Source organism: Manacus candei, unplaced genomic scaffold, assembly GCF_025592945.1.
Source record: "Manacus candei isolate 608988 ecotype Guabito, Panama unplaced genomic scaffold, ASM2559294v1 h1tg000016l, whole genome shotgun sequence".
NCBI lineage: Eukaryota > Metazoa > Chordata > Aves > Passeriformes > Pipridae > Manacus > Manacus candei.
Window position 1 is genome coordinate 9,373,248 of NW_026138064.1, and position 17,822 is coordinate 9,391,069.

At 40.7% G+C, this 17,822-nt stretch overlaps 1 protein-coding gene across 1 annotated transcript; it reads left to right on the forward strand.

The window, feature by feature from the left end:
• The first annotated feature begins 930 nt into the window (after positions 1 to 930).
• Positions 931 to 16,501, forward strand: TMEM38B (transmembrane protein 38B). The gene is made up of 6 exons (XM_051782792.1): positions 931 to 1,371; positions 6,103 to 6,259; positions 9,386 to 9,570; positions 10,591 to 10,678; positions 12,681 to 12,798; positions 13,979 to 16,501. The coding sequence occupies exons 1-6, from the start codon at positions 1,146 to 1,148 to the stop codon at positions 14,183 to 14,185; spliced, it is 981 nt and encodes a 326-aa protein (XP_051638752.1). The 5' UTR covers positions 931 to 1,145; the 3' UTR covers positions 14,186 to 16,501.
• Positions 16,502 to 17,822: the final 1,321 nt, after the last annotated feature.

The following is a 17,822-nucleotide window of genomic DNA, read 5'->3' on the forward strand; positions in this document are numbered from 1 at the left end:
TGTGGAAGTTGAATGGAAAAGACAAAAATGGTGTCTTTTTTCAGTAGGGAAATCCAGCCAAACCCTCAGAAACAAGTAAACTTAAGTTCCATCTGCAAGGGAAAAAAAGTTAATATGCTGAAAAGATGAGAACAACAAACCTTAATATGGCTACATTATGAACAATGTCAAGTTAGTGTAATTTGACTTTGGACTGACCTAACTGTAGCCTTCCAATGCCTGAAGGGAGACTACAAGAAAGATGAAGAGAGACTATTTACAAGGGCATGGAGTGACAGGACAAGGGGTTTAGTTTAGATATGAGATAAAAACTCTTCCCTGTGAGGTTGGTGAGGCCCTGGCACAGGTTGCCCAGAGAAGCTGTGGCTGCCCCATCCCTGGAAGTGTTCAAAGCCAAGGTTCAATGGGGCTCCGAGCAACCCAGGATAGTGGAAGGTGTCCACCCACGGAGTGGAACAAGATGAGCTTTAAGGTCCCTTCCAACCCAAACCATTCTACAAATTTCCTTCAGTTCCTTCAAGGTAGGTAGTCTGGTGAGCAAAGAAAAGGCAAATGTCATGAGCAAAGAAAAGGCAAATGTCACGTATCTGGGAGTTGGCAGATCTGACAACATTTCACTTGGGAAGCTCAGGAGCGAACTAGTTTTGCTGAAAATACTGTAGGATTGATGCAGAAATGGTTACAGATCTGCTCTGAGAAGGCAAAGTTAGCACAGGCCTTCAAAATCAGAATGGATGTAAAGATGTATTAAAGGGTTTCTGCTGAGCCCTGACCAGGATCTGGTGTACATTCATGCCCTCAGCGACTGATAAATAACCCTCAGTGACAGCCTACGTACACATTGGTAATCCTAAATACTACTGATGAACTTCAGTACTGAAATACTGAAAAAAGGGGGGGGTGGGGGGGGGAAGAGAGAGATAAAAGGTATCAGGGCGTGTGCGTAAGGTCTGCCAGGGAAGCAGCACCAGTGTAGGAAAGGCTCTAGGGGATCCCAAACTGTACATGGAGCAGGACTATCAGTATTTTGACCAAAAAAAAAAAAAAAAAGCAAACAAAGGACATATTGAAGATGTCTAGTGTTCAGACAGGCACAATTCAGACAGACAGTTCAGACGGGCCACGCCGGGAGGGTAATCCCCCGTATGGCGTTGTCCCCTCGCCGCCCCGCCCCGGCGCTGACGGCGGCCGGGAGTGGCCAAGCCGCTTCATCCGGGCGCACTCGCCTTCTTCTCCTCCTCCTTCTCGGTCATCAGTGCCTGGCCATGGACGTGTGGCAGGTGCCGCTGCTCTTCTCCCGCCTGCCTATGTTCCCTTTCTTCGACCTGGCGCACTATGTCGCCTCCGTGGTGGCGTTGAAGGAGCAGCGGGGTGAGCGGAGGGGGGGACGGGACGGGACGGGCACCTCCCACCCCCTCATCCCAGCCCTGATGTTCCTTCGTCGTGTCCCTGTGTTTCCCTGTGTCTCTCCACCGTGTCCGTGTGTGTACCCTGTATCACACGGGATCCCCAGCCCCGGCAGGATGACGGTGCCGGGGGGCACCGTCAAGTGCCATTCTTTCCTCTCAAGTGCCGGGGGGTCCCCGAGGGAAGCTGGATAGTCCAGGACGGTGCAAATGGGATTGTGTTCCCTCTGCGTTAGTCCCTCAGTAAATTATGTCTGATTGTCTGCAGAAGGCACCGAACCAAGCTTTTCTTCCTTCCTCGAACTCCTGACGAAATCAGCCAGGAGTTTGTTGAAAACCATTTTCTTGAAGTGTTAACGTTTTGAAAGTCTCGAGAAGTAAAGAAAAAGGGCTGAAACTCGTTGAAATTAAGGTGCAGAGAAGGGGTGTGGAACACAGGCCAGTGTGTCCCTCTGTCCAGAATTGCATCAGAGGGGTGAGAGGAGGAATGCTTAACTTGTATCCTTATATCGTTTGCACACCCGATGTGTGCAGGAAGTTGTGAAGGCAGTTCTGCCCTCTAGGAAACATAGTTCTGGAATCTAATGTCACTGTGCGTGTGACTTTTCATGTAGTACCCCGTAGTGAATTTGGGGAAGCTTTTCAGTCTCAGGACTTTCAGTAACAGGACTTTCTGTGAGTGCTCTCTTCTAGAAAAATCTTTTGCACTATGGCTGTTAACCCCAAGCCTGATTTTTTGTTGTCACAAATATAAGAGACTAGCCTTGTTTTAATGTTTAGAATTAAACTACTTGTGGTGTGCCTTTGGTTAGCTACAGTAACTGTGTATCCGAGATGATAACTAGGAAACTAAACTGGCTTTCAGGATTATAGTGCAAATTTGGGAGTTTCTACTTGCCTCAGATTTCTAAGGCTCTGCACTGTTCGTTTATTGAGATCTTGTTCTTTAGTCCCTTACTAAATGTGTTGAGGTGAATTTTGACTTCCTGCTGAGGAATTGCACTTAGCAGACTGTGAAGACTGATACAAACTGCTTAGATACTCTAGAGTCTTCACCAAATTTTGTTATTACTGCTAAAATTTTTTCAGGGTGCTGCCTCATGGCATTATATAATGTATCTATTCCATTCAGAAAGGGACTTCCTAACATTATCATGCACTACTTTTAAACTTTCCTCTTGAATGGACACACCTAAAGACCAGGATGAGGAGCTCTCCAGTTTGCATCAGCATATTTTTAGTGAGACAGCACTTAAGAGCAGTAGAACTGCTGTCAGAAATCTGATCAGATCCATGCCAGTAATTTATTTTTTTTATTCTCTAATTTTGATTTAATAGCTGGGTAGTTCAGAACTTTTTTCTAATACTTTGAATTAATAACTGTAATCCAGGTGTCTGCGTGCTGCTCTGTTTCTCACTTGTAAGCAGTTTGAACTGAGTATTAAATCATAAATAGCAGTCATTATGAAATAGGATGGATATATTATTGTGGATTAATGCTCTCTAGGCGTTACTATATGTTCTTTTTGGAAACTTACATCAGTAGCTATATTTGATGGGGAAATAACAGGGCAGCCCTTAAGTGCCTGGTGATGTAAGATTAAGTGCCTGGTGTGATCAAGTTACAGCCACGTTTATTTTAGCCCAGATTACTGTCTCATTAAAATACCAACCCACCCCCACTGCTTAAAATCAGGCTCAATGTGGGCATTTGTACCATGGATGGGTGCACAGTAACTGGGACTTTTCCAGCCCTCCTAACTAGATTTTCTTGCTCACTTTTGAGTGCTGGTAAACTACAGCAGTGACAACCAACATGTTGCTTTCCACATGTTTTAAAATAAGAGTTCTTGGTTGGTGTATTTGAGATGGCTTAGGAGTTTCTAGTTTGTGACTCCAGTCAGTTGTAGAACTGGCAATTTTCTCTCTTTGGGATGGAGGGGCAGCAAGAGGTGTTGAGGGTTGAGGATATCTCATATTTGGAAGCAATGTGCTGGTTTTATTCTTGCCATTTTTCTGTGATATGTTTCAGGTGACTTGAAAAGAACTAACTTTTTTGGCGTAGGTTTTGCTAAATCAAGTCTGACTCTGTAAACCTTTTATCTTAATTAATGTTATTATGTATAGTTGAATGGGGTACTAGAAAAACTTGTAAAAATCCTCCTGGTCTGCTCTCTAGATGTGTATGTGGTATTTATTCCTGATTGCCTATTTGGAACATGTTGGAAAGGTTAAAGCAGATCTTCTCCTATTGACAGAAATAGTTAGCTGGCAAGGGTTCTTGGTTCTTTTTTTTTTGCTACTGTCATCTAGAAACAAGATTTAAAACTATATTCAAAAATAGTCCTTGTGTTTTGAAGCCTTATCTTTACTTTCTAAAGTGTACCTTTGCAGAACTCTGCAAAGAAGTGGCTTTCTGGCAGATGAACCTTTGCATGGTTGTATGATGCCTCATTAATTCTGCAGGATGCATCAGAGGACAAATATAAATGACCACTTGTTTAAAAACATGTGACCTACTTTAAACTGAGTTTATCTTCTGAAACATTACACCCCAGTCATAATTTAGGTGGCAATGCTAAGATGATCTTTAAATTAGTGTCAGCATTTTTTGCCTCATTTGCTTTTATGTTGGGTATATTCCTTGTTAGAAAGTGGGTGTGAATTGTTACATACTGGCACTTGAGCTGAGAAAATTCTAATGTTGACCTGCAGAAAAATCTTGAAGTGCAGTAGCATTTCCAGTCTCTTGTAAAATGAAAAAATTTACCTGCTTTGTTGTGGACTTTACTCATAGAGGGCAGTCTGGTAATAATAGTAGTAATTCTTATATGTGTCCTCAAAAATGAAAACCACTTGCTGCTAGTCGTGGGGAAGAGTGCAGAAGTGGTGATTGCTGAAAGGCAGGACAGTGGATTTGGAAAGAGAACAGATACCTAATTAATTTTAAAACAACTCTGACATTTCATTAATTTTTTTTTGGTATTTTCTTGTCGTTGCAAGAAAAGGAATTTGGTCTTTTTATGCTATACTAACATGGCTGTGTCATCAGACAAGAACAGTTACATGTGAAGCTACTGTAGTTCTTTTGGACCAACGTATGTCCACTTAATAGAATTTTGTGTCTGTTTGTTTTTCTGAATGCAATGGTTGTCCGTATTTTTACTTTTTTTTTTTTTTAATTGAGGAAATCTTAATGCAGTAAGGACAAGCCATTCATATTTTGCAAGTGTCTTACCCTTTTCAAATATGTTGGTGAAAATAGATCTACATTCAGTTATATGGGATCTGGGTGTAATGGCCCACTTTATATTTTTACTTTTGCTCTTAAGTAACATTATCAGACTTTAGAATTTTCTCCTGTGTTAAATTTTTGCACATGAACACGATTGATAGCTATTCTGAAGAAGTGGTCATATGCAATAACAAACCTGAGCACAACAGATTTGGAGCACCAGGTATGAAAAATAACATGCAAAATAGTGAAACATATAACAGATGTTATTTTAGATTCAGATATTCTGAAATACGTTGGAGTGCTCATTTTTATAAGTTGGCTGTTACATAGGAATTTATATAGTGCCACAATACATGATATCTGTGCCAGCACTAAAACTATAAAAGTCTTGTTAATATGTTAAGTGAGCTGTATTGAGAGTGCTGTATGGTCTTTTATATGTTTGAGCATCTCCTTTTGGGCAAGAAGCTTCTTTTCACACAGAAATGCCTGAAAAATCCAGAGCTTCCCCTCTGAATTGGGAATAGATGCGAGATTTCATTTCGGGGCAGACAGAGGTGCTTTTGTGAACTTCAGCCTTTGGACTATGGAAAGTTAAACTTGTTCAGGCAAACAGAGCTCACCAGCAGTGTAAAGGGGAAACTTTAACATTGGACTTTTGAAGTGGAAAAAACTAACTACTTGAGAATATTTTTATCTTTGATAAAGTGGTGTTTCCCCCTGAAACTACCTAATGCTTCCCATGACCTCCAGCATAACCCTTTAATATTAAATACTGTTTTGGCATATTTCTATTGCAATTTAAAAGGGGTAATTTATTTCAAAATAACAAAATAAACCAAACTGTCAACCTTTTAATAACAAGAGAAACTTACATTTATTATTATGGCTTCAGGTAACCTGTTTTCAACTCTTCAGGAGTCAGGTGAAACTATTTAATAATTGTTTTGGATACTGTTTTCATTTTTATCGGCAAACACAGCAAGGCATTATGAGGGAAAAGGAAAACAGTGACCCTGAATTCTTGGAACACTCAAAAGCAGAAATGGAATTTGTAGAATAACCCTCAAAATGTAACCTATCCTGTGCAGTTCAGCAAAGCCAATTCTGTGTTTTTAATACAAATTTGAAAGCAAGTGTATATCTATAACAGGCTATTAACAATGAGACCTCTCAGCCATGCTCTGAAAGCTTTTTCTTCTTGGTAGCCGAACAGTTATAACAAACCAATGCACAAAAGATGTTCAGAGAGCACATTCTGTTTAGATAGCGAATGTTAAAGCCAGTGTGCTTTAACTTGGTATTTCTGAAGAGTTTTCCTGTGAAACCCTACAAATTGCTGGAGGATTTTTTCATTACCTAAAGGAGCAATATTGGACTGAATGGTTGAAAAATACTGGTTTTTAGAACATGATGTGAGTCTCAAATGTTCATTTCTGTTTTTGCATCTTTTCACAGGAGCTGTGGAGGTGTCAGTCCGGAGTCCATTTGCCTGCTGGTTTAGTGCTATGCTTTATTGCTTTGGTGGTTCACTTTTGTCCTCGTTGATGCTTGCAGAACCTCCAATTGCATTTCTGGCCAAGGGCGCAAATATTCTGCTGGCATCTTCAGTCTGGTAAGCAGCCACAACTGAGTTGGATGGGTAACATTGGTTCTGAGGAAGATACATGTAAGCTGATACTACACCATCGAGGTTCCATGAAAATCAGTGCCTTGACTTAAAAGTGTTATGGATTTGGATCCTATTTCTTCATCCAGAGTCACTGCAACAAAATAGCTGTTAGGATCCTTCTTCTGTAGGAATAGAATGCTTGTAAAGGAGCAATTCATGGGCTGTTGTATAACAAAGTGCTCTGTTGCTAGACTAGACTTGTCTTAGGTTTTTATAGTTTTCCTGGTCAAACAGCTGAAAACATTATTTTGTAATAAAGTGATTTTCATTTGCTGGTTTTCTGGACACAGGTAAGTCAGATGCAATCTAGTTTTATAAAAGTAGCTCTTGAAGGCTGTATGCAAAAATTCTGGACTTTTCTGTAACTGCGGATCCAAGACAGATCTTTCTTCTCCTCCAGTTTCTGCCACCAGACATGACTTTTTTTTTTTCTGTGTCTTGTCCCTTCCTAAATGGATGGGTGTTGTAGTGGAAGACAGAGCTGAATGGGAAGTCAGGTATGTGGCAATTTGGCCTGTTTTGAAATTCAAAAAAAGAGCTGGAGTTATTGTCATATAAATGTGGCCTTCCAGTGAATTTAATTTATTCCAGAAAGTGATCTTTGAAGAAAACCTCAAACTTAACAAAAATTATGATCAGCACTGGAGTTTTGAATTTTAAAAGCTCAATTCCTGCCTTAGAAAGACTCTGACCTGCTTAAAATTTTTTAGCTCCTAGTAGCCCCTTAGGTTTTATAATTGCAAATGAATTAAAATGACAGTGTTTCTGTCTGTCTGTGTATGTTATATTAATTTTCTGGCCTTTGTGTTGCAGTGAAAGATGACAGATTTTATTTAGGCAGGGGAGTGAAATGAAAAATGTGCAATAATTAGTGCATTATTAACAAAGCTTATAGAATCTGCCTATAGTTGCTTAACAAGTGATATGACTTAAAAGTACACTTGAAGAGAGCATGATTTCTCTTGAACTTTACATGGTCAAATGTGATTTGCTGTGCACAAACAAAAGAGGGCTTTAACGAGGAGCTGTGAATGTTATGAAACCTTCTAAGCTCCTACTTTTACAAAGTTCTCTCTTCATGACTACAGTGACCTTAATTCTTGGTCCCGGATGGTGCAAAATGAAATTCCCCAAGCCAGACATAAAATAAGGGGGGTTGTGCTACACTTGAGAAGTGCTCCTAAATAGTCTGTAGGACAGCGGCATCTACTGTTGGCAGAGGTTACAGGCAGAAGTGCCGTGGTCGGTCTGCAGGGTCAGGTTCAGTCCCATTATCAGTGCTTCAGGGTCCTAATCCCACCTCCTGCAGCTGTAAATTAATTCTGATGAGGGTTGTCTGTTGAGTAGGTGGCTTAAATGGCTGTTTGCAATAGTCTCTAAAATACATGCTTTGTACATGTCTTTGGCTTCCTATCAGCTGAAGCTTGGTTGCATACAAAGGCATCTGACTTTACAGTGAGAGAAAAAGGGAAAGGAAAGGCCTTAGGAAGTCTTGGTAGAGAGGACTGAGCTCAAAAGCCTCAAGAAAAGGGCCCGTGTCTCTTTTAGAAAATGAAAAGGTATCCTTCCCATTTTTAAATCCTTTCTCTGCTTTTACTTAATTATTACTCTCTTATTCCTGTGCTGAAATAATCTACTTAAGATAACTGAATCAAGTTACTTAGTCTTGGTTGTTTGTTTTTAATTTAATTCAGTTCTCTGTAAGAACTAAATTTTGTTTATTAAGAGATACAATAAAACAACACATAATCTAATCTTTTAAAATATACTGTCATACTAGGATTTCATTGTTAGCCATTTTTACTTTTGATGCCTTAAGCCCCTAGTGTTTTTTTATTTTTCTAATATTGGTAAGCCTTATAAGTTTTATAAGTAGATTTTAAAAGCAGCAACCCTCCCTCCCTTGTCCCTTGTCCCTTTCCCTTTCCGTCTAGACACATTCCTTAGCCCTCCTACCCCCGAATCCAGTAGAAATGTTTAGTCTTTTGTCAAGGCAAGGCCTAGATTGTTGGCAGAACAGCATATCAGGGCCTAAACCACAGAACACGGTCAAAAACTGGGTGACTATGTACCCTTTGTGCTCTGATGAAGATGAAGATGAGATGAACAGAGGGCCCCAAAAAGCCCCCAGACCCATTCTCACTGGGTAGACCCCGGGGCAGACCAGAGTAAAGGCCACAGGGTGGACACATCTGGGATTGGATGGATGGTATCATAAAATGTAACATCTCAGGAACGGCCAGCGCGTCTTGTAACATCTTTGCCTTGGCAAAATAAACCCTTTCTTATCTCACCCCTAATTAACTGCTCCAGGAGATTTTTTCAGCACCTAACTCCCACGGCAACACTTTGTTCTAAAAGCAGAGATGATTGTTAAATTTTGAGTTGATCAAAGATATTGTTAAATTTTGAGTACTGTGCTTTCAATGCTTTGAATAAAGAAATGTGCTTCTCACTGGCAAGCTGGAAAAGCTAGAATTGGTGAGTACTAAGATGTTAAATGTGTTTGAAAAGAGCTGTGCATTTCACTTGGCATGACACTAACTAGTAGAGGCATTCTTGCTGAAGTTACATAGTTCCATGTACCTGCAATATGAAAGCACAGGTCAACATTTAATTTACCACCCTGTTGTAATCCTATTAAAAAAACCCCCAACAAACAAAACCAAAAACAAACCCCAAAACAAAACAAAAAAACCCCCAAAAAACCCAAACAAAACCAAACCCCCACCCAAACATAAAGTAACTCACAAAATAAACAGAAGGTTAGTCAGACACAAATCTAATAATTTGAATCATAAAAACATGATATGCCAGCTATAGAACAGGTGGTAAAATTTAACGCTTTTTCTCATGTACTTTAAGAAATTCTTCTGTGGAACAATGAGGCAGTAAGATAATGTTTGATTTTTGGTGCAAGAGCTCAAGTGTGCTTAGAAGCTTTCCAGATTTGTCCCAACATGTGTATCACGAGACAGTGAGTTATGCATTACTAATCATATTCCAAAAAATAGCTTTAAAGATTATTAAAAGGTAATTCCTTAGCAAAAATGTTCTCATGATTTCCAGGTATCTGGTGTTTTACTGCCCACAAGACATTTTCTGCCGGTGCTTTTCCTTTCTGCCTCTTCGTCTCCTGGTTGCAGGAATGAAGGAAGTGACTAGGACTTGGAAGATAGCAGCTGGAGTTGCACATGCAGACAGTCACTTCAAAGATGCCTGGCTTGTTATGGTGGCTGTGGGCTGGGCCAGAGGTAACGTACACCATGTCTTGTTGTGACGGCTTGTGATTTTTTGAAGTGGTGTTTAAATGTCTGGCCTGCCAGCATTAACTGTAGTACCATCCTTGCTGTGCTGGATGTGATAGTCCTGATGAAGTCTGTTATCCCCTCAAGGAAAAAGCCTGTGCAACAGTTTTTCTGTCTGGATTAAGGATGACATTGAGTGATTTGGAGGGAACTTTGTCTTATCCCTTCAGGTCTTATGAGAACTTGTAGGATGGGCAGTTGATGACAATAAAGAAGTAGATCTTCTGTGTAGCTGTTGCTAAACTTATAAACAGCGTTATTTCCTCAGAACTGTCTCTTTACACATGGCTGAAGAAGAGAACTGGTTATCTTAGTTTTTTGCATTGTAACTATTACTCAGTTTTAAACATAAGAATGAACCTTCTTGCCTGCGTGCTGTTTGGAGCAGAACTCTGGCAGCCACCTTCCTAGCATCTCTATTTGTAGTCACACCATTAGAAGAATCCCTCCTGGAGGTGACTGTGCAGCTCTTGTTTCTGCTGGATTCTGTTCTTCTATGGGAAGCAGCAATATGATGATCTAACGTGTTCTGTTCCTAGGTTACAGCACAGATCAGTCTCATTGGCCACAGTGTCCTACACCTCCTTATATCTTGTACTCTTTTAATGTAAAAATACATACCCATTTTTCTCACAGAGGGTTGTCATAGTTTATAGAGACATTCTCTGTACTTATGATGACATGATGAATGCAATCATACAAACTCTAGAGATGTACCTTGGCAGTCCAGGCATTTGTGGTGATGAGTGCCTCAGTTCAGGTGTTATCACTTAAAGGTAAAACTCTGGAGTTTCATGTGGGCTGTTCAAGTCATGCTTGTATAAAAGATTGGATTAGTCTTTTTAAGTCTGGGCTTTGGGTGCCACATTTAGCACCTGGTGTCATGACTTTTGTTGTGAGCAATAATAGATTGCACAGTAGTGGTAGCAGTCAGTGGAGGTTTATCGTAAATCTTTGCCATTTCAGGAGCTGGTGGTGGCCTAATTTCCAACTTTGAGCAGCTGGTGAGAGGAGTGTGGAAACCTGAAACCAATGAACTTCTGAAGATGTCCTAGTAAGGTTTTCTTTTAACATGTTAATTGTTGTTTTGTTACCTTCTTCAGTTGGCACTCACTTTTAGTGTTTGAGGTCTAAAAAAAAGCAGTAGAACGTGCTTGTACTCAATGTTCTGTTCTGTATCCTGTGAAAGAGGGGTCGATGATATTTTAATCATTTTATGTTCACATCAGTAGAACAACAAATGGGAGAGACAAATCAACAAAAATTATGTATCAGAAAGCAAGTATTGAGCCAGTGTGGAGTTGCTAGAAAGTAGTATTGACTCAATTTTCTTACAGGGATGTGGTCCTCTAGCAAAAATGAAAGGACAGTGGTACCAGAAGTGTATAAGTGAAGTCTGCACTTCTGGTATGTGTTCTGAGCATCACTAAAATGGCTTCCTTTGAACATTGTCACTCTTACTTTCGCTTCCGGTGCTACTTTCCTCCATAAATATCAATTATTTGAGGAGGTGCAAATTGGTTATTCAGTATAGCAAAAATGTCCGGCAGGATAGGAAATGTTACTTCTCTTGCAGAAGAAAAGAATGGAAATATTACATGGCTCTTGTAAAATGGGAATTGAAACAGGCTAGAAAGACACAAGCTATTATTGTAAGTCAAAATAAGGTCACTGCAATAATTTCCTAAAATTCTTTTGATCTTTCCCATGTTACTCTCAGGTCTTTAAAAATAATATTTTTTTTTAAAGTTATCTTGCTTTTCTGCAGCCACTCTTAGACACAGAATAACAGAAATGACATTTGCAGCCTGTTCTTTGGCAGTATTTCAACTTTTTGTGGATTGTGTGAGTTGTTGGCGTTTTCTGAAATTCCAGGTATTTAGAATTTATCTCCCTCTGACAGTGCCTAAGTGGCAGTCTTGAAAGCAAACTTCCAGAAAGAAGAGGACACTGTCAAAAATAGCACTGTAAACCCAAATAACACTTGTCCTTACAGGTGCAACACCAGAGCAGTGCTTACTGACTGTCACCACTTGCATATATTCTCCTTTTCCGTGGAAGATATGGCTCAAAGTAACTCAAAAAAGATCTTTAAAATTTCGTTTATATATAAATCTTAAGAACATTAAATTGAGCTAAGTTACAAAGTTAAATGGATCATACATCCTGCAAGTGGATGAGTTGAGTGTATATGCAGAGTTGCTTTTTGGAGTTCCTGAGCAGGAAGTTGGTGCAGCAAATATCTGAGTTACTGAAAAGACAGTGAAGGATGTGTCTACCCTGGAAGCTTTGTAATAACAGGAATGTCACCTGCACAGGTCACATGTAGGTGCAGATTAAGAAATGCATGGAATTCTGCCAGTGTACTGGTGATCTCTCTTCAGAAGACTGGAACTGACCAAAGTTCTCTTGTTTTCTGGCTGCATGCCTAGCAAGGGATTTACCATCACAACCAAGATCTGTACTAGAATGAGAATCTTTGCATGTCTTAAGCCAGCACAGCTGTGTTGGCAAAACCTGGTAGCATAGGCCTGGTTCAAATTGGGCCTAAGCTGACTACAACCCTAGAGCTGCTGGACTGTTACAGTGGACCAAGACCTTGACTATGTTGCACTTCAACACCTTAAGCAACTCCTTGGAGTAACTAACTACTGGAGTATAGTAAAGGAACCTGTTTTTAAGTCTAGTCTGAGTGTGCAAGCTTTGTGATTTAACTCTTCAGTAAAATGTATTGGGAGAGGAAGAAGGGAAGCAAGCTGATGTATAGAGTTTGAATAGAAGCATTATTTGAGAAGGATTTGCCAAACAGGAACTTGCTGGGTGTGTAAAGTAGTGCTGAACTCGTTCTTGTCTGCGTTACGGACAGAAAGTGTAGTAAAGTGAAAGTCTTAATGTAATTATGTCTAGGTTTTAGACCTTATTACTGTTACAACAATTTTTCATTAGTTCTATTCAGAAAAAATTCTTTTGCACAATTAAGAATATTTACTGCTTTCTAGGCCATGGCAGCTTTTGCTGTAAAGAAGAAAAATTAACATTATTTGTTTGACTTCCAGCCCTGTGAAGATAACTTTGATAGGAGCAGTTCTTTTCACCCTGCAACACAGCCAGTACTTGCCAATTGCAAGACACAACCTTGTGTTTTTATACACCATCTTTCTTGTCATCTTCAAGGTAAGAATTTGGAAGTGTTGCAAGTAACTGAATAATAGGAAATATTTTATTTAGTTATTAGAATGCGTGCTTCTGGGTGGGAAAGCCAGCTCGTAGTAATGTCAGAAAACTGTATTTAGTCTTCTCTACACAAGCAGAACAGAAGACCTATTCTGTTACTGACACTGTTCAATGTATGGGGAGAAAAAAAAAGAGAAAGAAGTCAGGAATTTTGGCACCCAACATTTGATATTCCAGGCTTATATGTCTTTAACCTCAAACAAAGCTTATGCTTGTAGAAAGAAACAAAGTTCTTTGTCTTTTATGTGTTTGCAATACAAGCCAACCAGACTCTCATCTAGCTTAAAGTATTTGCAAAACAAGTATTTAGGCAGGAAGAGAAAGTATATCAAAACCACTCTGAGGTAACTGTATCTGCTTTTATAATAAAATAGGCACGCTTGAATTCTTCAGCCCCTCCAGTCTTGTTCATTTCCAGGATGATGCCTGTCTTCAGGATTATGAGCTAATAAGAAAGCACAGTCTCTGTTAGCAGAAATCTGTCAATTTTAAGAGCTTCAGAGCTGCTGTTGAACAGATCAGAGACTGACTGAAAGCGGTGGTTGCTAGTCCTTTCTGTGAAGTAGCTGACAACTTTAGTTCTACAGATGTTGCTTTAGGGAGCTGAGACTTTGAGCTAATATTCATGATTCTCCACCTAAACCAGTAAGGTGTTGTTGAACTGGGGATGCTGGGAATGGAGAAGGAAAGGAATGTTATTCTGGAACTGAGAGATTACAGCTCTCTTCAGGAGCTGGCTGTCAGAGTACACTGAAGTGACTAAATCCTTACACTGATGGTCATACTGACAGTCAGGAACTTGAGCACCCACTTAATAGCAACCCACTAATAAAGCAACAGTTGTGGATCTGGCATAGTCCTGTAATAATGTCTTTTAGAAACTTGTCATGTCTCTGAAAACTGTAGAAACTGTTGCAATATAAACTTGTCCAGTACCTGGACCTATAAACTGTTGTTTTTTCTGCCCTGATTCCGAGTTATGTGTCCTAAGGAATGTCTACCTAAACCTATGAACTTTATGGAACAAGTATGGCTGTCTGAAATTCTAATTAAAGTCTGGTTGTGCATATATGTTTAGGTGCTTACACATTTATTGTAACTTGATCCTTGTTCTTCTTAGGTAAAAATGATGTTGACAAGATGTGCAACTTCTCCACTTGCTCCCCTTGAGGCTGCATTAGGCCATGTGCTTTTTGGCTTGCGAAAGGCACCTTCCAAAGTGAAGGGTGAAAGTGCCACATCTTCCAATCGCTCTTCAATTTGTGACCGGCCCTCTGAGCAGCACCACGATGGTGTTAAGAAAAGACAAGCAAAGAAAACAGAATAAGTGACTTGAAATCCTTGATGGTCTTGACTGCTGAAGATGTTTTAATGCCAGATTAGGCTGGCTGAGGAGTTTAAGGAAATGCATTTGTGAGGAGAGAACAGGACTGTGTTGTGGTTCGCCTTTGGAATGTGTTATATAAGCTACTGTTCCTATGTCTGAATGCCCAGGTTGGATTTGTAAGTTAAAACTACAGTTTTTTATATACTTACAAGTTTACTAATTTTTGTATTCACGATAATTTAAGGTGCTCACGTGCTAAAAGGGTAGTTTTGAAAATGTGAAAAGCATATTTGTTATTTTTTCTGATATGTCACTTGTTTCACCTCTTCCTAGCCACCAGTTCTTATGTTTCATTTGGATAACATTGATTTGTACTGTCAAGTGTTCACTGCAGCACATCCCAAATAAGAAAGTCATCATCTGAGTAAGGCATAATCACATTGTACTGTGTAAAATCATAAAAATGTACCACACTAATGCCTTTAACTAGAAAAATGACCGAATTATAATTATTATTATTATTATTATATTATTATTATGTGTAATTCACATTGCACTGGTCTAGGTTTTCTGCATTTACTGAAATATTTTTCAATATTTTTATATTTTTTAAAATGAGAGTAAATTACTGGCACTTTAAAAAATCTTTACAGTTAGCAAATAGAAATATTCGATATTTTTGTTGTTGGCTTACTTTGACACTTTGCAAGCATTTGATATGGAGGTGTTTTTCATGTTACATTGGGGATTTGCATGTGATTTGTAGTTATCGTTCAGTTCACCTGAGACTAGACATCTCTGCCTGCATTTTTGTCCAAGCATATGCACTTTTTTCTTTTCAAAGACAAACTTTCTTATAAAAAAGAAGATTGGACAGTACATTTGCCTTCACTCAGCACCCTGGGCTGGAAGACAGGGATGAGGAGCAGAAGGAAGCCCCTATAATCCATGATGGAAGGGTCAGTGACCTGCTACACCACGTAGGACACTCAAAGTCCATGGGGCCAGATGGGATCCATCCAAGGGCACTGAGGGAGTGGGTGGAAGAGCTTCCTGAGCCACTTTCTGTCACTGACCAGCAGTCCTGGCAAACTGGGGAGGTCCAAAGGCTGGAAGTTGGCAAATGTGACACACATCTACAGGAAGGGTTGGGAGGAAGGATCTGGGGCACTTCAAGCCTGACCTCGGTGCTGGGGAATGTCATGGGGCAGATCATCCTGAGTGCCATCATGTAACATGTACAGGACAACATGGGGTCAGGCCCAGCCAGCCTGGGCTTAGGACAGTCAAGTCCTGCCTGACCACCCTGATCTTCTGTGACGAGGTGACCGATCAGTGGATGAGGGAAAGGCTGTGGATGTGTCTACCTGGTCTTTACTAAAGCCTTTGACACATTTTCCCACAGCATTCTCCTGGAGAAACTGGATGATCATGGCTTGGATGAGTGCCCTGTTCGCTGCATAAAAAACTGTCTGGATGGCCCAGCAAGTGGTGGGGAATGGAGTGACATCCAGTTGGGGCCCCTCACCAGGGGTGTGCACCAGGACTCAGTGTTGGGGCCAGTCCTGTTTAATATCTGTATTAACAGTTGGGATGAGATCAAGAGTACCCTCAGTCAGTTTACTGACAACACCAAGCTGGGCAGGAGTGTTGGTCTGCTGGAGGGTAGGAAGGCTCTGCAGAGCGATCTGGACAGGCTGGATTGATGAGATGAGGCCAATTGTGTGAGGTACAACAAGGGGAAGTGCCAAGATTTGCACTTCAGTCACAAAAACCCACAGCAGCGTTCCAGGCTGGGAGAAAAGTGTCTGAAAAGTTGCCTGTTGGAAAAGGACCTGGAGATGCCAATTGACAGCGGCTGAACATGAGCCCAGGTGTGCCCAGGTGGCCAAGAAGGCCAAAGGCACCTGGGCAGTACCAGCCATAGTGCGACCAGCAGGACCAGGGCAGTGACTGTCGCCCTGTGCTGGCACACCTGAGTGCTGGAGGCAGTTCTGGGCCCCTCAGACAAGAGAGACATTGAGGAACTGGAGCATGTCTGTATCAGGGGTGAATTTATGCTGATACTTTTGGTCTGTGTTTGGCCCAGCCACCTGTAAAAGTTTTGTTCTTTCCCTGCCAAGTTATGAGAAAACAAGCACTGATAAATGGGAAAGTTGTCCTTGAAGAGAGTTCTTGTATAAACTATATTTAATTTGTATTCTGTGATTGGCTAATTGTTCTCCAAGGTCGCTTGAAGGAGAAATTGAAGACTATAGTGATGAAGGAAACCCCTAGACTCATTTGGGAAAGACCCCCCCTGAGTGCAGTACGCAGGCGCAGGGAAAGCCACGCCTGCGCAGAAGAGATGCACTTACATAACCAAGGGGGTGGGACTGAGGGCCTCTGGCTGGGAGGTGCTGACCACACCTGCCTAGACGGATGTATCCAGTTAATTGTATAAAAAGCAGTTAGCTCTTGTTGGGTAGGTAGCAAGCTTCACATCAAGGACAACGCTGCCTTTTGGCGGGGATGCCTGCCAATTTGTGAACTTAGTGACTTTCCAAGGATGCAGCTTCTGCTATTGGTAATTATAGGCATTCTAGGTTGGTAAGATAACTTTATGGGCAACAACTGATTTACTGGGGAGGTCGTGCTAGGGGCTTATTTCTCTCTTCCTTCTTCCCTTTTGGGTTTGTTTGTTTTGTTGGCCACCTCTTGGTAATAAAAATCAGTTTCGTTGAGCTTCCAATGGTGTCATGGTTTCAGATTCAGTATGGTCCGAACCTCTCCCTAATACACATGTCCAGAGAAGGGACTGGAGCTGGGGCAGGATCTGGAGCACTAGGAGCAGCTGGGGGGTCTCAGCCTGGAGAAAAGGAGGCTCAGAGGGGACCTTCTTGCTCTCTACAACTCTCTGACAGAAGGGTGGAGCCACATGGGGGTCAGGAAACAGCCTCAACTTGTACCAGGGGAGGTTTAAGCTGGATATTAGAAAAAATATATTGACTGAAAGCGTTGTCAAACACAAGAACAGGCTGCCCAGGGAAGCAGTGGAGTCACCGTCCCTGGAGGTATTTAAAAGCCATGTAGATACGGCACTTGAGGACATGGTTTAGTGTTGGGCCTGGCAGTGCTGGGTTAATGTTTGACTTGATGATCTTTAAGGTCCTTTCCGATCTAAACCATTCTATAATGTCAGAAGCATGGAACTATTTATTAGCATTTACTGAAATCTTGCTTTCTGCTGGTTGCATCTTTTTTTGCTCATGATATAAAGCATTTCTAAAGGGGATACATTTCATAACTGAGAACTCTGACATTTTAGAGATGTTACATTGCATAAGAATATAATCTTTTCAGAGGAGTCTTTAATTGATGTGCCAATTTTTAGAATAAATTATTTTTATAAAATTAGATTATTTGTCTTCAGAGAGTACTGCTCTGAAGAGTATTCTTCAGCAAGAGGGGGTAGGTTAATCTTCATGCAGGGATGCCAAGAACCATATGGAGAGAGATCTAATTTGAAAAGACAAAGTTCTAGTTCCAGGTATATACCTAAATTTAGAAAAGCTGTCACCAGTGCTGTGCTTAGAGAAGAGAAAAAGAAAAGAGCACCAAAGAAATTTCTTGTGCCTGTCTAGCCACGTTTTCATGG

Coding starts and splice junctions, on each gene's coding strand:
- TMEM38B (XM_051782792.1), top strand. CDS start 1,146: ATGGCGTTGTCCCCTCGCCGCCCCGCCCCGGCGCTGACGGCGGCCGGG. Junction 10,679..12,680: donor GAACTTCTGAAGATGTCCTA/GTAAGGTTTTCT, acceptor TTTGACTTCCAG/CCCTGTGAAGATAACTTTGA. Junction 12,799..13,978: donor TCTTTCTTGTCATCTTCAAG/GTAAGAATTTGG, acceptor TGTTCTTCTTAG/GTAAAAATGATGTTGACAAG.